Source organism: Anabas testudineus, chromosome 5 (genome assembly GCF_900324465.2).
Source record: "Anabas testudineus chromosome 5, fAnaTes1.2, whole genome shotgun sequence".
Lineage (NCBI taxonomy): Eukaryota > Metazoa > Chordata > Actinopteri > Anabantiformes > Anabantidae > Anabas > Anabas testudineus.
The window spans coordinates 13,241,426-13,261,598 of NC_046614.1; the positions used below are offsets into that span (position 1 = coordinate 13,241,426).

At 42.2% G+C, this 20,173-nt stretch overlaps 2 protein-coding genes across 4 annotated transcripts in view; both read right to left on the bottom strand.

Moving 5' to 3' along the window:
• Positions 1-5,838, bottom strand: part of celsr2 (cadherin, EGF LAG seven-pass G-type receptor 2) — a 49,621-nt gene extending 43,783 nt beyond the window's left edge. For 2 of the 3 annotated variants that reach the window (XM_026348309.1, XM_026348308.1), the window contains exon 1: positions 2,025-5,565. In XM_026348309.1, the coding sequence (XP_026204094.1) occupies positions 2,025-5,565 (3,541 nt within the window). Of the gene's footprint in view, positions 1-2,024 lie in introns of all 3 variants that reach the window. The other variant, XM_026348307.1, reaches the window with a different exon arrangement.
• A 1,939-nt stretch (positions 5,839-7,777) lies between these two features.
• Positions 7,778-19,560, bottom strand: capzb (capping actin protein of muscle Z-line subunit beta). The gene is made up of 9 exons (XM_026348348.1): positions 19,344-19,560; positions 15,057-15,146; positions 12,636-12,757; positions 12,093-12,206; positions 11,867-12,008; positions 11,447-11,563; positions 11,280-11,345; positions 10,987-11,063; positions 7,778-8,868 (listed from the first exon to the last, which is right to left on the bottom strand). Exons 1-9 carry the CDS (start codon positions 19,344-19,346, stop codon positions 8,781-8,783), a joined length of 819 nt encoding a protein of 272 aa, XP_026204133.1. The 5' UTR covers positions 19,347-19,560; the 3' UTR covers positions 7,778-8,780.
• Between the last annotated feature and the right edge of the window lie 613 nt (positions 19,561-20,173).

Here is a 20,173-nt window from a genome sequence, read left to right on the forward strand (position 1 = left end):
AGGTTACTTTCTAAAACACTTTAAACTTAGTGTAGCTACATTTGAACCATTGCTTCCATTTCAGTGTGAAGAGCAGAGCCCAGAAACAACGTTAATCACAGACCAACAACATACAAAAGAGTCCATCAAAAATGATCCATCATAAGGGGCCTCTTAAACAGCAGCATAAAGGGAAAGATAATGGGAAGACTGAGGAGGTCTCTGGAGGGAGAAGCCTTTGAAGATTGGGGTCAGCAGCATCTATAGGAGGAGCTCATCTTCATACTTCATCTCTTCCTCCAGCTCTCAAATGATGTTTTCTGCTCAGTTACAGTACAACTGTATTTTCCAGTTTACAGTTGTACTGTCCCCCCACATCTTCCCCCTCCTCTGCTCTCCTGCCTCCAATCTTCTCCCTCTGTCTCCTGCAGGGGTGCTGACACATAAACCCCAGCAGGTGCGGGACGCACTGTGGAGACACTGGCTCTAATTGGTCCTTGGTAGAGTCACAGCTGTGACCCCCAACCACAGCATACTATGAGCTCAAGCGCCTGCCCCCGAATCAACAGCTCTCCATTGTTCTCCAGAGACGCAAAGCACAGCCCCAATCTATCCTAACGACTGCCCACACTTACCATACAGTATCTGCTCTTCAGCATCAGCTCATCAAGAAATAGGAAAGCACTTAACCCCGTCTGTCACTAAAGCTACACTTCCACCGACTCATTCAGTCAATTCAAAGAAATCCCACAATTCCTACCAGCTTTAATCCTCCCTGCTCTTGTTCGGTCTCCGGTTTCAACTTTACCCTTGATGTCCAATCTCTTAATAACGTTCCCAGATCTGTTTCTCTTTCTCTTAGACTGTGCCAAGGTCAAAGAGAAGGCAGCTTTACAGCGGATCACACTGCGCCAAATAAGCTTTAACTGAGGGCAAAGGCAGCACCCTCACTCACTCAGTGTGTAGGTGCAATTAAGTTCATTCACATACAGTGGCAAGAAAAAGTATGTGAACCCTTTGAATAATGACCTCAAACAAGTTAAATGGAGTCAGGTGTTAGCATAAGTTAAGAAAATTATTTTGAGGATGTGGATTAGAGCGACTGACAACAACCACTCTAGCTTATTGAACTTGCTCTACACAAGAAGAATACCCGTCTTATTATTTTATTATGTTAATGTTTTAAGTTTTATTACTTTTGACTTAAATGAAGATCAGATCACATTTTATGACAAATTATTGCAGAAAACCGTGAAATTACACATATTATTTATTCTCTTTATTTCTTGCCACTGTATATGGAGCACTTAAAACAGCAATTTGCACTTACATGCCACATTCAAAGCATGGAGAAGAAAGGCGATTTAAAACATGCAGGTTGAGGGAAACAACACCAGCAAGTGTTTTAGAGCTACGTGACCCTTCTTAACCCATTAAAAGCCCAAAATAGTGGAACAAACAGTGATTTACATCTCAAGCAACGCTCAAACCAGATCCATCAGCCTTGAACGCTTCTGAGTTGGGAACATTGGCAGTATTAAATTTCAGCCTTTCTGTCAAACTGTGCAACAATAAATTAGGAATTTGATTGTATGTGGGATGGGGGGTGATGTGCAATCATGGGGCATGATCAGGCTGCCTGCTGCAGTGTGGGTCCCACAGGATGCAGACATGCTCAAACAACTATTTAAATTTTGACAATAGACAGAGCTAAATCAGGCGTGTGTAAACAAGACAGCTCATTAATGAGGGGGTCCGAAAGATTACAGAATTTAAAAGCTTAATTCTTACTGCCTTGGCACTGTGAGTTTTTTTTTTTTTTTTGTGGAGTGGAGTGAACATTAATCCTCCATCATGAATATTTCTATTATGGAGGAAATCACTCTGGGATACTGAAGTGAAGAAAGACATACTTAAGTCATTATCCGCTGTATTATCTAGTGCAGTAAAAATAAAAATGAAAAGGCAGGACATAGAAAAGGAAACTGAGAAGGAATACACCTCAGTAAAGCCGGGTTTAGTCTGCAATCACAGAGAGTTCTCACCTGACACTGAGATCCTCATGGAGGCCTCCAAGGGCCGGTTGTTATCCAAGGCCCGGCTCAGCTGGATTTCCCCTGTGCTTTGGTTCAGGAGGACTAGGTTCAGCTCATTTCCCATCTCAAATCTGTAGTGGAGCTGATCCGAGACGTCTGGGTCGTAGGCGGGGATGCGTCCAATCACTCCACTGGGGAAGCTGCTCGCTTTGTCAGTCACGTAGTTGTTAAAGATGATCTGGAAGTTTTTGAGCACGGGCACGTTATCGTTCTTGTCGACAAGTTTGATGTGGACTGTGGCGCGGCTGACCAGAGGGGCAGAGGTGGCCTGGACAACGATCACATACTCAGATCTTGTCTCATAGTCCAGGTCTATTAATGCAGTCAGCTCTCCGGAGAAGATGTCCAGCTGAAACACCTCTGGGATGTTTCCCTCCACTATCTGGTACATGATCTGTGCATTACTGCCTTCGTCTGGATCTGTGGCTGATATGTGTGCAACCACAAGGCCTATGGGGCTGTTTTCATCCACCATGATGTCAAACTCATCTTTCTCAAACACAGGGGGGTTGTCATTCACATCTAAGATTGTAACTTGAATGTTTACAGGTGTTTTCAGAGCAGGAACACCTTTATCTACAGCAAACGCCTGCAGGCTGTAAACAGGCACATTTTCCCTGTCTAATCTGCGCAGCGTGCGAACAATGCCGGAGGTGGATTCAATTATGAAGTCTCCATCACCATCTTCCCCACCTTGGAAGGTGTAGAAGACACGGCCGTTGAGCCCAGAGTCCCGATCGGTAGCAGAAACTTGGACCACGCTGGTGAACACGGGCACATCCTCCATCACGGAGCCCACATAGTGATCTCTGAGGAAGCGGGGGGAGTTGTCGTTAACGTCATTCACCAGAATCTCCAGGTAGGTGGTGTCCGACTTCTGCGGGATGCCGTTATCCCGAGCCGTAATGGCAAGAGTGTAGGAAACCTGGTCCTCATAGTCCAGCTCCATCTGTGTGGTCACGGCTCCTGTGTCGGGGTCGATGTCAAACTGTGGGATGCTGTCATCCATGAAGTATGTGATGCGCGCATTCTCATCCGTGTCTTCGTCTGTGGCACTTATCACAACCACAGTGGTGCCCACGGGCCGGTCTTCGTTGATGTTGACGGTGTAGTGCGAGCTCTGAAACACGGGCCGATGCGTGTTGGCATCTGTGACGTTAACAAACACTTTGGCAGTGTCAAAGCGAGTACCGTCGCTCGCAGTGACGGTGAGGACATACTGACGTTCCAGTTTGTAGTCTAAAGGCAGTGCCAGTGTAATGAGCCCCCCTCCACTCTGACTCGTGATGGAGAATCTGTTCCGAGTGTTTCCACTGGATATCTGATAGGTCACCACACTGTTGATGTCCTGGTCCACGGCTGACACGGTCACCACGCTGGTCCCCACGGCTGCATCCTCATTCAGTCGCATTTGATACGCCTTCTGAGTGAACTCTGGGTTGTTGTCATTGACGTCTAGTATAGTCATGCTGATGCTGGCTGAAGAGGACATGACCGGGTAGCCATGATCGCGGGCCTCCACTCCAAAGTTGTAAAAGTCTACACTCTCCCTGTCCAGCTCAGCCGCCACTACAATCCACCCTGTGCTGTTGTTGATGTTGAAGGGGAAGTTCGGCGTGGTTTCAGTGAGACGATACTCTAGCCTGGAGTTGTCTCCAGAGTCTGCATCCACTGCTTGGATGTGGATGATGGAGTAGCCAAGGGGCACGTTCTCCAACACGGTGGCCTGAAATGGGGTGCTGACAAAAATGGGAGCGTTGTCATTGACGTCCAACACCTGCACCGTAACCAGGCCACTGATGTTTGATAGCGGTGGGCGCCCTCCATCCTGAGCTCTAATTCTCAGAGTGTATTCCTTATTTGCCTCATAATCCAGGTGACTCACCAGGTCCATTTTACCTGTCTGAGCATCGATATAAAACTGTCCCCTTGTGTTTCCACTCATGATACTGAAGTGCACAACAGCATTGCTCCCTCTGTCCTGATCTGTGGCAGTGACCTGCAGGATCTCTGTGTTAGGGGCCATGTCCTCTGGAACCTGGACCACATAGCGCTTCTCACTGAACTGGGGAGCATTATCATTGTCATCTTCTACCACTATGTGGACAGTAGCTGTGGCACTGCGGGGGCCAGGGTCACGACCTTGGTCATTTGCTTCAACTAACAGCATATAAGATTCTACCTCCTCTCTGTCCACCAGGCCTTTAGTACGGATTACCCCCGACCTTGAATCAATCTCAAACACATCACTGGAGCCATTACTGTTGAGGATGTGGTAAAGAATGTTACCATTAACGGGCGCGTCCCCATCAGTGGCCCTCACCGTTAACACCTCATAGCCTATTTCTAAGTTCTCCCTGATGCTTTCCTTATAATCCTGCTGCTCAAACACGGGGTCGTGATCATTTGTGTCACTGACTGTGATGGTGAGTGTGGCCATGGCTGTACGTCGGGGCGTGCCGTGGTCGACTGCGGTCACACGAAACACATGTGTGTCTTTTGACTCCCGGTCCAGCACCTCCACTGTGGACACGGCCCCACTGGCCGGGTCCACAGCAAAGAGATAGTTAGAACGGCTGTCAAAGAGAGCCTCTATGAAATATTCCAGCCTGCCTGCCTCCCCTTCATCCACATCCACTGCTTTCAAAACAACAACAGGAGTCCCAGCCGGCTGATTCTCTGCCACAGACACTTGGTACATTGGGGGCTGAAACTGGGGGCTGCTGTTGATACTTCTCCTCCTCCTACTTACAATCCCTGAATCAGACTGAGCGGCCTTTTCTAACAGCTTCCCTAGGTGGCCCTGCCTAAAGGGGCCCTGCCCCACACGCCAGTGGATGGAGATGGGGCTGACTTTAGAATTCAACCCATTTCCTGTGAGTACATCACAGAGCAGGTCTAGCTCCAGGAGGGTGTCCTGCCTCCAGCACAGAGTCTCAGACACAAACAAGTCCCCCTCAGAGAAATAAAAGTCACGGCTGTTGGTGACTCTGCAGCTGATCGGGGAGCCGGGTAGCAAACCCCCCACTGAAAATAAAGCAGAGTCTGCTTGATGGCACTCTGAGCGGTGGTGGCTGCGGGGGATAAACAAACTGAGGACCTCCATGTCCCACTGAGCTTTACTTTTACGCTTGTTTGAACAGTTCCTACCGTGAACATGCACGTCGTACTGGCTGGTGAGAAGGTGCCTGTAGCCGGAGTGCGTGCAGTCCGCCACAGTGTACACGGAAAAAGGGTTGGAGCCCAGCGAGGGGCACTTTATCGAGTCCGAAACAAACACAATGCCGGCCGCCGCGTCAGTCTCCAGAAACCGCTCCGTGAATTTAGGAGCGAGTACCTGATCCAGAGCGCAGCGTGCGCGCCGCTCCACGCCGGCCACCGCCGTCCTGGCTCCCGCATCCTCACTGATATGAACGGTGTAACAACGTGCCAGTGAAACCAGTCTGCACCAGCAGAAAATTAACAACAAATTCCGTTTGACGAAGTGCATCGCTCCTCAGTGTGTGTCCCGGGTCTCCGAGTGGGAATTTCTGCAGCTCCTTATTCCTTTAAACTTTCCGCCTGTGAGTTTCCCTTTGTTGCGGCGCTGCCATGCTCTCAGTGCGCGCACTTGTCCCCGGTTGCTCCGGTTGATGTTAAGAGGTAAACCCGCAGTAACCTTGGCTGGAGCTTCTCACATACACTCACTTACACACTCACACACACACACTCAGCACACACAGCAGCAGCTACACCTCCGCCCCGTCCGCGCAGCTCCGCTTGAATGGTAAAAAAATGGCTCCTGCTCCCCCTGCGCCTTGAGGCTCCTCATTATCATAAACCTGTGCGGGTGTGTGTGTGTGTGTGTGTGTGTGTGTGTGAGAGAGGAAAACAGGTCTGAGGACTTGATAAAACCCCCCAAACTAAAAACTGTACTTATAATAACTAATTTAATTCTTAATTATGTTACTTTTACTATGTGCTCCTCTACAGACAGGTGGTGTTAAGTATTTCCCAAAACTAAAAGTAGACATTAAATTATTTTGGATGATTTATTATATATATTTTATCATTATATTTTCACATAATCACACAGTTGAAGTTTTCTTTTGTCCCACATATTATGTTTTAAATGTTATGTGTAAAACTGTACTCTAGAATAACAGGATGCATTTTAACTTTTGGGGATCAACCCTCTGAGACTCTCGGGTAAACTGAGCAGTCGTCGACTTGAATCTGTGACTCAGTTGTGAAACTTGTGTGTGATGAGCTGAGAGTCGCTGCCACCCAGTGGACAAACTGCAGCCACACCGCAGCTTGAAGAGACCAGTTCCCACCAGCTGTGTCTTCATCCATGCTGCAAGTGATTGCAACAAGAATTTCAAAAAAGCTGCTCTGAGACTGTCCATTATATCACATAATCCCCATTAGCAGATGCTTTTCTAGCTTTCATGTGCCGAATCTTTCATGTTAAGGACATCTTGATCATCTTGGCTCAAAAACTGAGGTTAAAAGTTCATTTGTGGTCTTGGAAAACAGCCTCCTTCAAAGAGTTTGACAAATGAGCTGCTTGACAGTAAAATATCTCTGGGGTCAAAAAATGAATATGCTGAATAAATTATAGTGACGTGACCGAAATGACAAGTACGTCGAAGTGAAAAGTGAAATATGCCCAGTTCCATCTATTTTACATAAATACATTTACGTTTTCTTACTTTGCTTGAATATTTTCTCAGCTCTTTCTCAATACATCTTGCTGTGAGTAAGCTAATTTATAAGACTGAGGTAAGATGATATGTGATTAATAGGGACTGTTCTTTATATGAGAAAATTATAATTTGAATAAGAAACCGAGATTGTACTTGGCAAAGGCGGACGTAACTATAACTGCAGAAGTGCTACGATAAAGCTGGGTTATTCACAGAGCATTCAATGATGCCAACATATCTGTCATCAGCTGGAGGGGATTTGGTCAAGAAATGCTAAATTACTGTGGAAGTGGAAGTGGAAAATTCATGACCAACATATAAATAAAACTAGAGGAAGAGTGGTCAGGCATTATTGGATTATGATTATTGATGCATTGTTATCACTCTAATGTTGCAGGTGGTAAAAGTTTGAACACTTCACTCTGATTTGAAGTCTAAAGTAGCAGAAAATACAAATGCTGAAGTGAAGCAGGATCTCACTGACTCTTCATGTAAATAAAAAATAAATTCTGCTATATAGTTGATGCAACTCTTTATTCTTGTTGAAAGACAAAGTTAAATATAAACGGGAGATTAAACAGGGCAAACGCTAACAGGCCTTTAACCTAATATGACCACTCTGTGCAACACCTCCACTGTATGAACAATCCTATTTATCATTTATAATGATTACATTATGCAAACAGTAAAATGAAGTTGTGTTTATTATTATACAGCATTTGTCTGTAACTTGTCATATGAAGACAGACTGTATATTACACAGTTAACTATGAATCTGTCTCCATCTATGAGTACCCACAGGACAAATACACAAATAAACACATGCTTGCTCATAAACACATTAAATCCCATTTATTAAAATTTTGTATACTGTCTATAAATGCTTAATGAGGCCTCCAAGAGAAGCGTGACCCAGCTGGGTGGCCGTATTTGCAATGGCCGCGTATTTACTTTGAATCCTTTTTTCGGCGAGTGCATCAGTAAGATATGAAGAATAAACAATAGGAACGAGAATTACTTTTTACTGTTTTTATTGTTGCTGGAGGCTCTAATACAATATGAATCATAAGCTTTACAAAATAAAAACAAAACAAAAATACAACAAAAGGTTCCCCTCCAAAATGGAAACAAAGGTTTCCAGTGAGACACAAAGACAAACTGTGACCCCCAACAAAGACGTAGTAGGTGAGAGATAGAGTTGAATAATCTAAACAGAGGGGAAGCAAACTGTCATGTTATGTTATACACAGTGTAGAGGGCTGGGTTGACGATGTGGGTGTGATTAACAGTCCATCCCCATGTTTGATAAGTCTACTTTTCCACTGACTGCAGTCCCATGCACCTACACAGGCTCACATGCATGCAGACAGAGTGGAGTAAAGAGCCGAAGTCTGCCCTCGTGTTCGCACCGGTTACATCGCCCAGACAAATGACAGTTATACACTGACAGTTATATTTTATACAAATATATCGGGAGGGTGTCATAGACAAAAACAGGTGCAAGAAATAAATTTGATGAACATAATGACATCCCCGCCGAGCCTACACCACCTACAGCACGATCTGTGTCCATTTCCTTGTCTCGGAGGAAGAGCGGGGCCAAAGTCGCTCATTTCAAACCGACTGAGGACACATCAGCTGTGAGAACATCTGGGATTATTACTACAATGATCCTCACACTGAAAGATTATCATTAACCATGGTAATACTATCATTATATTCATAATGTGGGAGTGAAGAGACAGAAAAAAGGGGCGAAGAGAGACAGAGGGACTGAATGGCTTCATGGCAGATGATGAGATGCATGAAAACAAAACCTGACAGAAAAAAAAACAAACAAACAAAACAAATAAAAGCTAAGCATTTTCTCCTTTTTTGTTTTTCCACAAATAAACAAGAGTGCAGCACTGAAACAGGCATGGAGGGAGAGACATAAGAAACAGAGAAAAGATAGCAGAGATGAGGCAGAGAGAGAGAAAGAGAGAGTGAGAGAAGACAAAAGAAAACAGTAGCATCTCTAGCTGTTATGTTTGCGTTTGAGCGCCTCCATCAGGTCGACCTTCAGAGCCTCCTGCTTCGACTTGTCAGCCAGAGACTGAACACTCCTGTTCAGGGGGAAGACACAAAGAGGAGAGACAGTCAGTGTGTGCTGTATCTAACAGGTAAAGAGCAAAAGGACACTGGTACAGTTCTCACAGTCGGTAAGTACAGGAGAAAAACTGCATGTCGTTAAAAGTGTTAGTTCAGACAACACAGTCCAATTATCTTTCTCTGTGGAGAGAAGAGGGTGATGACAAGCTATTAACACACACAAAAAGTCAACCATTCGTTGTCATGCAGTTTAATCTAATCGCTATACCTACTTGTGGTGTCTTACAGCAGTATTCAAGATCCTTTCCATTTAGCACTTTGTTTAGCTGAAGTTATTTTAAGATGCATTTAAGAAGCATTTCATGTAAATGCTACATCATGCATATCTTTCAAACATATTTCTAAGTGTTTTCCTTTGATACAACACAGTATAACACACCACTTAACAAAACCTTATTAGGAAACAAACTGCACAACATGAGGCAAGGAGACTGCTTTGAATGTTCTGTCACGGTTAGTGTGTTCCTCACCACAGAGATCATGTGTCACACTGAAAGATTATACAAAACCTGCACCACATGCTTACACAGCTGCTCTTTACTCTCCGAAGAGCATGTAGCATGTTTACATACAGTCCCACACACAAGCACCTAAAAACCCGGAATATGTGAGTTATACTCTAAATATTAAACAAGACTACATGAAGGGGAAGAAACTGGAGTACCTGCCTACCTGTGAACAAAGTCAGTACCCAAGAAAAGGGGATCAATATATTTTCATTATATTTTCTGCAAATGTCCAATGATTTTTAAGTTAATTCTGTTATATAACCATTAGCAGCCCCATCCTGAGTGATTTGGATTAAATTTAAATGTGCAAAACAACTGACTGAGCAACAGGTAACAAATTATACACAAAGTAAAATTTGCGACATCTGGATTTACCAGCAGGTTACCGGGTTCAAGTTCACATTCTTGTGTGCAATCATAAACTGTTTCTTTGTTTATCCTGCACTTCATCTTATTTCTATTCCTGCTCTTATCAACAGAGCCCTTGGGGAATTACCAGACAGTACATTTCAGGGCTTCTACCCGGTTTTAAGTCCTGGAACCACTAACCCTTGGGTTTGTAGATGACTGCTCTACCATCTGAGCTACTGCCACTCTATAACGATGAGGTCCCACCGGGACATATAGTACTGTGTGTATGTGTTTGATCTGGCTCTTAACATTTTACATTTTCTTAGTCTGTAAAATCCAGGAAAATAGTGAGAAACGCCCATTACAATGATACAGTGCCCATGGTAACATCTTCAAATGTGGTTGTTTGTCCAGAACCTAAAGACATTCAGTTTACACTCATAAAACTGAGACAAGCGACGCATGTTGAAAAGCAGGAAATTGCAAATGTTTAGCATTTCTGCTTAATAAAAGAAAATTATCCATTATAAAAACAGCTGGCAACTAAATTTTATATTATTCTAAAAGTCTTATTTTAAGGATTTAGCAATTGTTGATTAAAAAGAATCAGATGAAAACGCAAAGTCCTGCTCTGATATCTTCACCGAATATTACGGTATAAAATAATTAAATTAAAATAAAATAATTAACACAAGCACAAATAAATCCATGCACACAAAAATGTCTCCATGCCAGCTTGTACCTCTGACCCTAGTCAATGAAGATCTGACGCTGGGTGAGGACCTGCGACAGCTCCTTCTGGAGCTGCCGGTACTTTTGGTTATCAGGCAAAGACTCAATAGATCTGGAGCACAGAGGAAGTGACATAGAGGACAGAGAGCGATAAGAATGGCAGCAGAAATGTGAGGTGAAAGGCAGTAAGAAAAAAAAATTGAATGAGAGAAGAACTGGGGAAGAGAAAGGTAAAGTAAATACAAAAAAGATGGGCAGCAAAGGAGATTAAAATAAAATAGGCAATGAATGGCAGAATTTGATAAAAGCAGTAAGAAATTAACCGCTGAACAGATCAACACGTAGAGAAACAGAAGTAACCAACTCTGGCTCAAAGTAAAACTGGTACAATTAGAAACAGGAGACTCTGCAGTTGCTGCTGAACAGCAGTGCTGTAAAACCAGGAGGTCCAAGTCAACCAAACAACTCATGCAACATTACCTTAGACCGTTGACAATATCCTTAGTCTTCCCAAAGTAGATTTCATTCAGCGTAGAGCGAATCTTGTTCTCCATATCCTGGAACATAAACACACAACAATTAGAATTCCTGTTTTCCTACTTTCTGTTTGTTGACTGAAACACTGCTTGATGTTGTTTTGAAGTGTCCTGAACATATTTGTTATGTGGGTTACAACATTTTATGACTATTCAAAACGATGAAACATGAGCAGGAAATCTTGACATTTATAAAAAGTCAGAAAAGGCCAATAGGGCGATGGAAGTAATACTGACTTCGACAAGGCGGCCGATGTTGGCGATGTGGGGTGAGGATTCTCCAACTGTCTCATCTTTTTCCATCTGTGGAAATAACAAACAAACAAACAAAGAACTTAGTGGATGACTAGAGCTCAGCTGGATGCATTTTGGTGGTTTTCTATTTTGTTACTTCACCACCATACCTGTCTTGTAAGGCTGCCGCCCAGGTTCATGGTTCCGGAGCCGGTCTTGGTTGTCTGGAGCCACAGCATGACAGTGGAGGTGAGTTTGTAGTGAGCAGTTCGACCGCTGGACTTCTCCTGTTCACACAGAGACAAACACATAAGACCAGGATTCATGATGGTGCAACTACTAATTTGGCTGGCATTAACAACAGAGATCATCCACAATTTTTGTCTTTGGTTAATTTTTACGTGTCAATTTTCTGCTCATTAAAGTAATCCCTTCTCAGTACAGTACTCAACAGATTTAATTAATAGATCCTCCAACTTCCTCAGAAAAACTTTTCTTTTTTAAAGCAGACATTGTAACTTGAATGTGCGCACACACACACCTGGCCAAAGGTTCATATGTCAATCCATTTCTTATCAGCTGAATCTTACCTGCACCTCTACCACATGGATGGAGTCCCAGCACCCTTTGATCTTCTTAGACCCATCCCCAGCCTTCTTGATGAGAATAACTCCAGCAAAGCCATGATCCAAGTCCCACAGGTACACGGAGGACACACCACCCTCAAAGTACCTCAAAACACACATATCTAAAGGTCACAAGGGGTTACACTGACCATTTATTGACCACTCATGATATTGCTTCTTTGGTACTCACAGGTCTCTGTACTGGTCAAAGGCGTTATTGGCTTCAACCTCGAGTTTCCTGAGACGAGCTGAAGGCATTGCTCCGTCTTCAATGGGAGGTTCATACTTATTGCTCCACGGGGATCTGAAGTATTACACAATATAACAGTTATACACGTCATAAAAGCTTTTCCATATGCTGCAAGTGTTGCTGGAGATCTGCCCCTTCCAGTTTGTTTCCCCTTAACCTTTGCACTATGTGCAGCCAGAAATTTCTTTTTTTTTCCATGACATAAAATTTTGATTTCTCAGTATAATAGCTTCTTTAGTCTTGTCCGTTTCCAGATGGACACATAGGCGTTACACAATCAAGAATTTAAATTCAAACTGTGTCAATATGCTGCACTAAATATCAAATACAATCTGTTTATTTTAGATTGAACTGACTCAATTTTAAACCCTTGAAAATCCAGCTAAAACTCCAATTTCAGTCTCGGTGTCTCACTTTCCCATGAATGATCATATTGTGGTTGATGTGCCTTGTCTGCGAGTACAGTGCAGTTATAAACTCCACCTGTAGGAGTCGCCATCTCGGTTGTAATCACAGAGCAGATAGTCTTTCCCCACCACCTTGTCCCGGGCAATCTTCAGGGGCTGGTCAACAGAGGAGAGGAGGTCCTCACACAGACTGGGTACCTGGGCACAAATATTGTCATTAAGTACATGTTCTACTTTACAGATTTTCTAGCACATCAGAACTTGCGAATCGTGAAGAGGTTTCTGTCAATTAAGACATCCTGTGGCAGAGGCCAGCTTCAAAAATGACTTCCCAGGACTGTAGAGGAACCAACCAAACAACAAAGTATGGCGATCCAGAAATAAGAGAAAAACAATTCTTCTTTTCTTCTCAATTTCCAGCAGAGGTTACTGAGTGGCACTGGAACAAAATATCCATAAGAAACATAATATCTAGAGGATAAAGGGGTACAAATTACTTCTCACAGACTGACATGGACCCCCCTCTCTATGTCTTACTGCATCAGATCATAAACACAAAGGAGGCCCTGTTTTCATTTATTTAAAAAAAAAAGTCACCATACCACTGGACACACACCTGTTAGCAAAGCCCAGACTAAGTAAGAGAAAGGATGGGTGGAGGTCGGGGTGGGGTAAGTGGGAAAAGTGTGGTAGAAGTGGGATACACAAAGAGATGATTTCAGGTGGTTCTAAACTGGCAGGAATAGTTTGAGCAGGGATGCTGGAGCTTAGTAGTGGAGGCGATTGACAGCTGTGATAATAGTCACTAACAACCGGATACAGCAAAATGGCTGAGAAGAGGCCGATGCCTGGGGGGAGTGAGGTTAAAGGTGCATGGAGAGGGAGGTGAGCAGTTAGGGGTCTGGCTGGAAATAAAGGCATACACCCAAAAAACTCTGTGCCATGCAAACACTGGTAAAAGTGTGATTTGATTTGTGTCCGATTGTGCTCACTTTGTCTGTCAGCTGGCATGGTTCAGGTAAAATACACAGAGCAGGTCCAACAAATTCAATGAATGATAAGTGTTTTTGAACAGAACATGTAAGGAAGAAACAAGTTATCTCTTATGCTGAGAATCTAGGACAAAACAACATTTGTTTTGTGCACAAGAAAACCCCCCAAAAAACAACACTAAATGATGAAAATAGCTTCAGTTACGGAGGTGACATAATGTTGCACAGCAATTGTCGCAATTGCACAGTACAAAACAACGAACCTATACCAAAACACCACATATGAAACCAATAAAAGCACACATACCTCTGCTGCAACCAAAAATTCACTAATGACATAAACTGGGGCACAACTGAGTATATGATATATATAATATGAAATAAATGCATTCAGAAAATATTAGTTCAATTGCAACTGAAGCGTCAACTTTTTCAGATATTAATCCTCAATTTTAACCAAACATAAATAACTTCAGATAAATACTGTCTAAAACAGGTACTGCTACAATAGAAATAAAGACCTTTAACCTTTAATGATGCACTGAGCTCACTGATCCTCATTTAAATGCCACCATTGCATGTCATTAACTTTGTCTTTTCTCTCTCTCGTAGTTGTAGTTTCTCCTCTGTCTCCCTCTCTCTGTACTTTTCTGCAGGTCTCTCCTGCCCGGAGCTGTGTATCTGCAACCTGCAGTGTTTTTCATGCTTGTTGTTGTTGTTTTTTATTGCCTGCTCCCCAACCAGTCAAGGCAGATGGCCGCCCACTATGAGTCTGGTTCTGCTGGAGGTTTCTTCCTCTAAAGGGAGTTTCTCCTCTCCACTGTTGCCTAAAGCTTGCACAAATGGGATTGTTGGGTTTTTCTATATAATTCTGTATACAATTATATTTTGTGAGGTCTTAAACCTTGTGATTTAGCGCTATATAAATAAACTTCATAAATAACTATATAGTACTATACAAATACAATTGAACTGAAATTAAGAATGTGGAATACAGATGCTGAGAAAGAACAATAACACTTTCTTCATCACTGGGAAATATTTTAATGATTATATGACAAACATTCAGACAGATTATGCCTTTCTTTGTAAATAATTCTTTTAAGTAAATTTGTTTTATCATGCTACAGTACACACCGTCATATTCCCCAGGAATGTTCACATTTTTCAATTGTCAATGTTTAGAGAAATGGCCAACCCAATATTTCAGTGAGCCATGAGATGGAATTAATTCATGTGTTTGATTTACAGCCTTAAACCAGAAAACACTGTTAGGATATAAGAATAACTAATCATTGCAGCTCTACTACTGTTGTTATTTATATGTTTATTTTTATCTTCTGTTGTCTTTACAGGCAAATACTGACTGTAGAAGAGCAGCTTCACCCTCAATCAATGTTCATAAATTGCAGTGCTGAGTCACCTATTTAAACACTGACAGGTGTGCATCTACATTTTAACATAGTCTCTTTTGATAAAATCTAACAGGGAAACCAAAAACTCACCAGGTCAATGAGGTCACTGAGGTTCTTCTCTATCTGCTGAGGAGGCAGACGCCTCATCAGGTCCAGAGCACAGTCCAGCTGCTGGTCGTTCTGAAACACACACACACACACACACACACACACACAGACAAGTCTTATTACACTGTACCATCAGATTACAGTTAAACATCAAAGCTTTTCAACACAGCACCTTTCATATCAGTGTGAATAGTTCCCCAAGTCATGTTTTTACATTTATGTTGAAAGTGCGTCACGTTTTGTATTGTATTGTAATTGTACAACGTCATACAAACCCTTTTTGTACGACCAAAAGGTTTTGTATTCAATAACAGTAAACAATTGTAAGGAAACCTTACTGATAACAGGGCGATAAGATGGATATTCAGGAAGACAGATTATACCCAAAGACAAATAATTATCTATTACTAATACTATTACTAACATTGTACTACTACATACTACAATAGTTGTACTTAACTAGAGCGCCAAGGGAGGCAGCTATAATTATGTACAATATCAGTATTAAATTTTAATCAATTCATTAATTATTGTGGAGTAACAGCCTGAAGATGGTTGCTCTCAAACACTTTATATGCCCTAAGGGGAGCCTGTGTGAGTCTGCAAGTAAAACGCAGAGTAGCTCAAAAATACAATATACTGTATTCTTTTAAGCCGTTTCAGAATGATGCTCTCACTGACAACAAGACACACTTTGAGTGGATTTAACGTCCACTTTAACAAGATTTTACAGGTGTGCTACATCTCCACACTGCTGCAGCTCACTGGACACTTCACTCTTCTAAAGTTACAGCTCTTTTAATACAAATGTTCTCTTTGTGCCCTCTACTTCAACTTTCCCAGAGAAAACTAGATAAATCTTTCCCAGACAAAAAAGGAAGACAGACTGTCTAAATGTCAACTGAGACTGCCGTTCAGTCTATATTCAAATAAACTTTGAAATGTATTTTTACACAAAACAAACACTGTGGATTTTTTGCCCCATGTACAGTCAGGGCACATGAACAAGGGATCTTTTAATGAAAAGTATGAACAAGAGGAATGATCACAGCAAGCAAAACTCGACACAGTGTGAATGTTGGCGCCATTTTAAGGCAAGTACAAAAATTTGTGAATGCCCTTTTTTTTCCTAGTAAGAGAAAACTAATATTTAAAGAAGTTAAACTTATTTTTAGTTTTAGGAGAATTTAGAAAGCACTGTCAGAACTCAGCAGTAGCATGCCCTTCATAAAAAAGCACAATGATATAAATCTGTTACACTCTGTACACGGAGTTGCACCCTTGCAGACAAACGGTGCTTTCACTGTGAAATTACATGCACAACACTTCCAGCTCAGTGGACTGAACAGAGTGCTGAAACTTCTTCTGTGTGTCAAACTTTGAAGCCTGTGGCACGTCTGCTCATATCCAAATTAGTGATGTCCGAGCAGATACCGTCCATCATCAAAGGATGCACTTTATTTGGCTTCGTGTGGTCAAAGCACATTTCATGTAGGGAAAAGGGTGGGAAACATGCTTCAAAATGGAGCACAGGTGGCTCGTAACATGGAAAATATGATGCTGAATTGCTATCAGGATCAAAGAGTAGCTGGCAGAGTAGCATTTTGGGTGAGGATGAGGTAAACTAGTGTTTAGCTATATTATTAAGGCTAATATTTACTGTGCTAAGCCAGTGCAGTGAGTTTTATTATCGGGATTGACTGGGAATTATTCCTCTACTTTTTCCCCACTTGCTAAAACTGTGAAAGTTCTGTTATCAATGACAATGCAATGTGAAGCTTTGATAAAGTATGACAAAGCAAATGCACAATTTGCAATCACCTGTTGATGTGAATCCAACCAATCCTTACATACATTAGCTGGATATCAATATAGTTACTAGATGAATTAATTGAAATATTCTCTCTATACTCTATGCAGTCATTATTCGATATATAAAATTCAACAAAAGATAAATAAATATAGGAACTGGAGGTAGGTTTTGTAGGATAACCATAAGTAACGTAAATATAATGTAAAGTGTGTTTCATAAGAAAGCTGCACTGTCATCACAGTCTTTAGCACAACCTAACACAAACTAAAGTCAGTTCCTTTTTTGGTTACATGTGTGAGTTGTTTCCAGAGGCTTTGCTGTGTACTTTATCAATCAACAACACAAGGTTGATAATGTGGTCAATGTTCTCATTAAAGTACAATTTGTGCAGCAAGAGTCTGACAACTCTAGCAGATCAACATTCCTGCATGTTTTTTTTTAACATTCCTCAAAAAAAAAAAAAAAAAAAAGTCTGCCTATCGACTGTCACAGTTTTTCTGTTATGGAACGGTTTTAAGATAAATTAAATGTAAAACAAACTTTCTTGATGGAGACTAATACATTTGTCTAAATTAAGACAGAACAGACAAGACTGCAAAACATAGCCTTCCCCAAGACCAGCTACAACATGAAGCGCTGGAGAACGTGTAGGAAGATGTAAGTAAGTAGGTGTGTAAAAGAAGAGGAGCAAAACATGTTTTTCAGCTAATCCTTTCAGGTTATTGGCTACACGGTAATCATTTTCATCTGGGCATTAACAGATGGTGCCATCAAAGTCAGCTTACCTAGGCATGCTAAGAAACCAGTGTCAACATATTTCATCAGGAAGTGTAATTATTGTGAGGAAAAAAAACTACTTCAGGAAAAACTGCTTCTACCAGCCCCGACCACATTATATGCTGAGCTGAGAGAAACACTCACATCTAAGTGCACTAATTTCTGCCTTTACAGACAAATAGATATGTGCTCATTAAGACTGGCCACCAAAAAGTGTGAATAGCATGCCTATCTGAAACCTATAAGAAAACATTTTTTATTTGCATTGGAAATACTTTCTTAATTCCTTCAATAATATCAAAATAATCATCAGCACAAGATGAAGAAATAGTTTCCTACACTGTCACAGAATTTGTTATACCTGTAAAATACACCTCTCTGTTTAAAGTCTAATAACCCTCTGTCTTGGCTTATCAGTGAAGTAACTCCACCCAAGTGCACAAAGCTAACAAAATAAACTCATGCAGCTGCTAGCAGGTCAAAGGACAATGACATGTTATGCACCCCCTTTTCTGTAAACATTTTTCTTAATGGTGAACCCGAACATAACACACATTTCTCCCCTGCCATTTCTTCTCCTCCGTGTTGCTTTTCATCTTTCTCACATTCTCTCTCAGCTGATGAATCAATCTACTCCATCAGACACCTGCGCTCCTTGACGCTGTGTTTACCTGTGCTCCTGTGTCAGTGTAAACACTAGCTCATACCAACAACCCCTCTGCCCCTGTCAGGGCAAAGTGGTGGGGCTAAGCCAGCAGGATGGATGAGGTGAAGCCCAGGAGAGTGGGCGACTGTGGAGAAAACCCAGCTGCTCTTCCCATTTTAAGGACAACACACAGAGCAATCCATGCTGTGTAGTACTTGAAAAAGTCCTACAAAACATACCTGCCTCCTAGCATGAGATGATCCTCAATTATGCTAGAATAGTTCAATTAAATAGAAGCATTTGTCAACTTTTAAGTATATGGCCAATGACAGTGTTACTGCCACATAAGCTTAACAGGTATTGTTAGATGAATCTTCAAAACCAAGCAAAATGTAAACAATAACTGCTTTAATGATTTGAAGGACTTATCATAGATGAACATTATCCAACAAAGAAAATACTAGAGGCATGATCAACCTCGTAAGGCAGGAAAACTGACAGCTTGCCATGGTTAGGAATAGGAGGAGCAAGCATTCTTAATTTAGCTACAGGCAGCCCGGCGCTTGACTATTTTAGCCTTGGTGTGCGTGTGTGTGTGTGCACGACTGGAGGGTTGTATGTGTGTGTTGTGTTAAGACTCCTCGCTAATACTATGGACGAACTTGTGTCAAATCCAAAACATCCTGTGCTAACTTTATGACTACGGGGCATCCAGCTCGGCTAGCAGCTAGCTACAAGCTAACTAGCTAAAATACGCCGCTGCTAGCTTAGCCGCTAAGCTAATTCATTCGTATCCGGTAGGCAGAAGTTTTGCAAACAGTGCAACTCAGACATGCATCGGTGATTTATACACTTGGCTCCTGTGCTGCTGGTGCTGCTCTTCTCAGGTTACCCCCAGCACCTCCACCCAGTGTTAGCCTAGCCTAGCTTAGCAGCCACAGCCGTTAATGGTTACTTAGCAGTAGCCAGCAGCCCCACCACAGCCCTCTCACCCCGTCCCCGTCTCTCCCACTAGCTTTCCCGCGGCCCTTACCATGTCTGCGGCGGTCTAAGCGGGGTTAGGGGAGCACGGTTTCACCGATGGTCGTACACCTTAGCTTTACTGCGGTTGAACAAATAGCTCCTCTCGTCTCTTGTTGTTTTGTTGTTTTTTTCAGTCCCCGGAGAAGATGTTTTGTTCGCCTCTCCCTCACTGAACCCAGCCCTGTCAGCGAAATTCACTTCCTCAACCGGGCTACAGGAAGGAGGCTGCAGTCAGAAAACAGGCCCCGGTAGCATGTCCGGGTCACTCCGGGCTGTCTCCGCAGCAGCCAATAGCCGAGGAGCAAGAAAGGCATTGCCAAGTATGGAAAGAGAGGTGTGGTGCTGTAAATGTGTAGTCAGAGAGGGCAGCAGACACCATCAAGGTCTTACCGGGGATGACTGGACGCTTCTTTAAATGTGAAACAGAAACCTATGTACGTAAGGGTTTTCTCAGGGGCCCTCTGTCACACCAGACATTAAAATAGTTCAGCCTTCATTCATGATTTTATATTGTTTCTTTTGGAATATTTATTATAATCTGCTTCGATTTTGTTAACATCCTTTTTTATTTCTTCTAATATAGAGACAATTTTGTAACGTAACATTAATAATTTTATAATACTCTTAACATTGTGATTTTGAAGTTTGTTGTTCTCTAACAATGGTAACATTCTTTTTTTTCATATATAAATATATAAACTGACTCACTGTTATGGTCTTCATTTTATTTATTAGACATGTTGAATATCATGTTGTTATTCTTAACATCTCATCATGGGTTTAGGTATGAGTGGATTATGAGACACGGGGCCCTCTGCTCACAGGCAGGTGAACGACTCC

What these genes read in the sequence shown, in the direction of transcription:
- capzb (XM_026348348.1), bottom strand. An exon ending in TCCATGTGGTAGAGGTGCAG is followed by an intron (nt 11,564 to 11,866) that starts GTAAGATTCAGC and finishes CTGTGTGAACAG; the next exon opens with GAGAAGTCCAGCGGTCGAAC. An exon ending in GCGGCAGCCTTACAAGACAG is followed by an intron (nt 11,346 to 11,446) that starts GTATGGTGGTGA and finishes TTATTTCCACAG; the next exon opens with ATGGAAAAAGATGAGACAGT.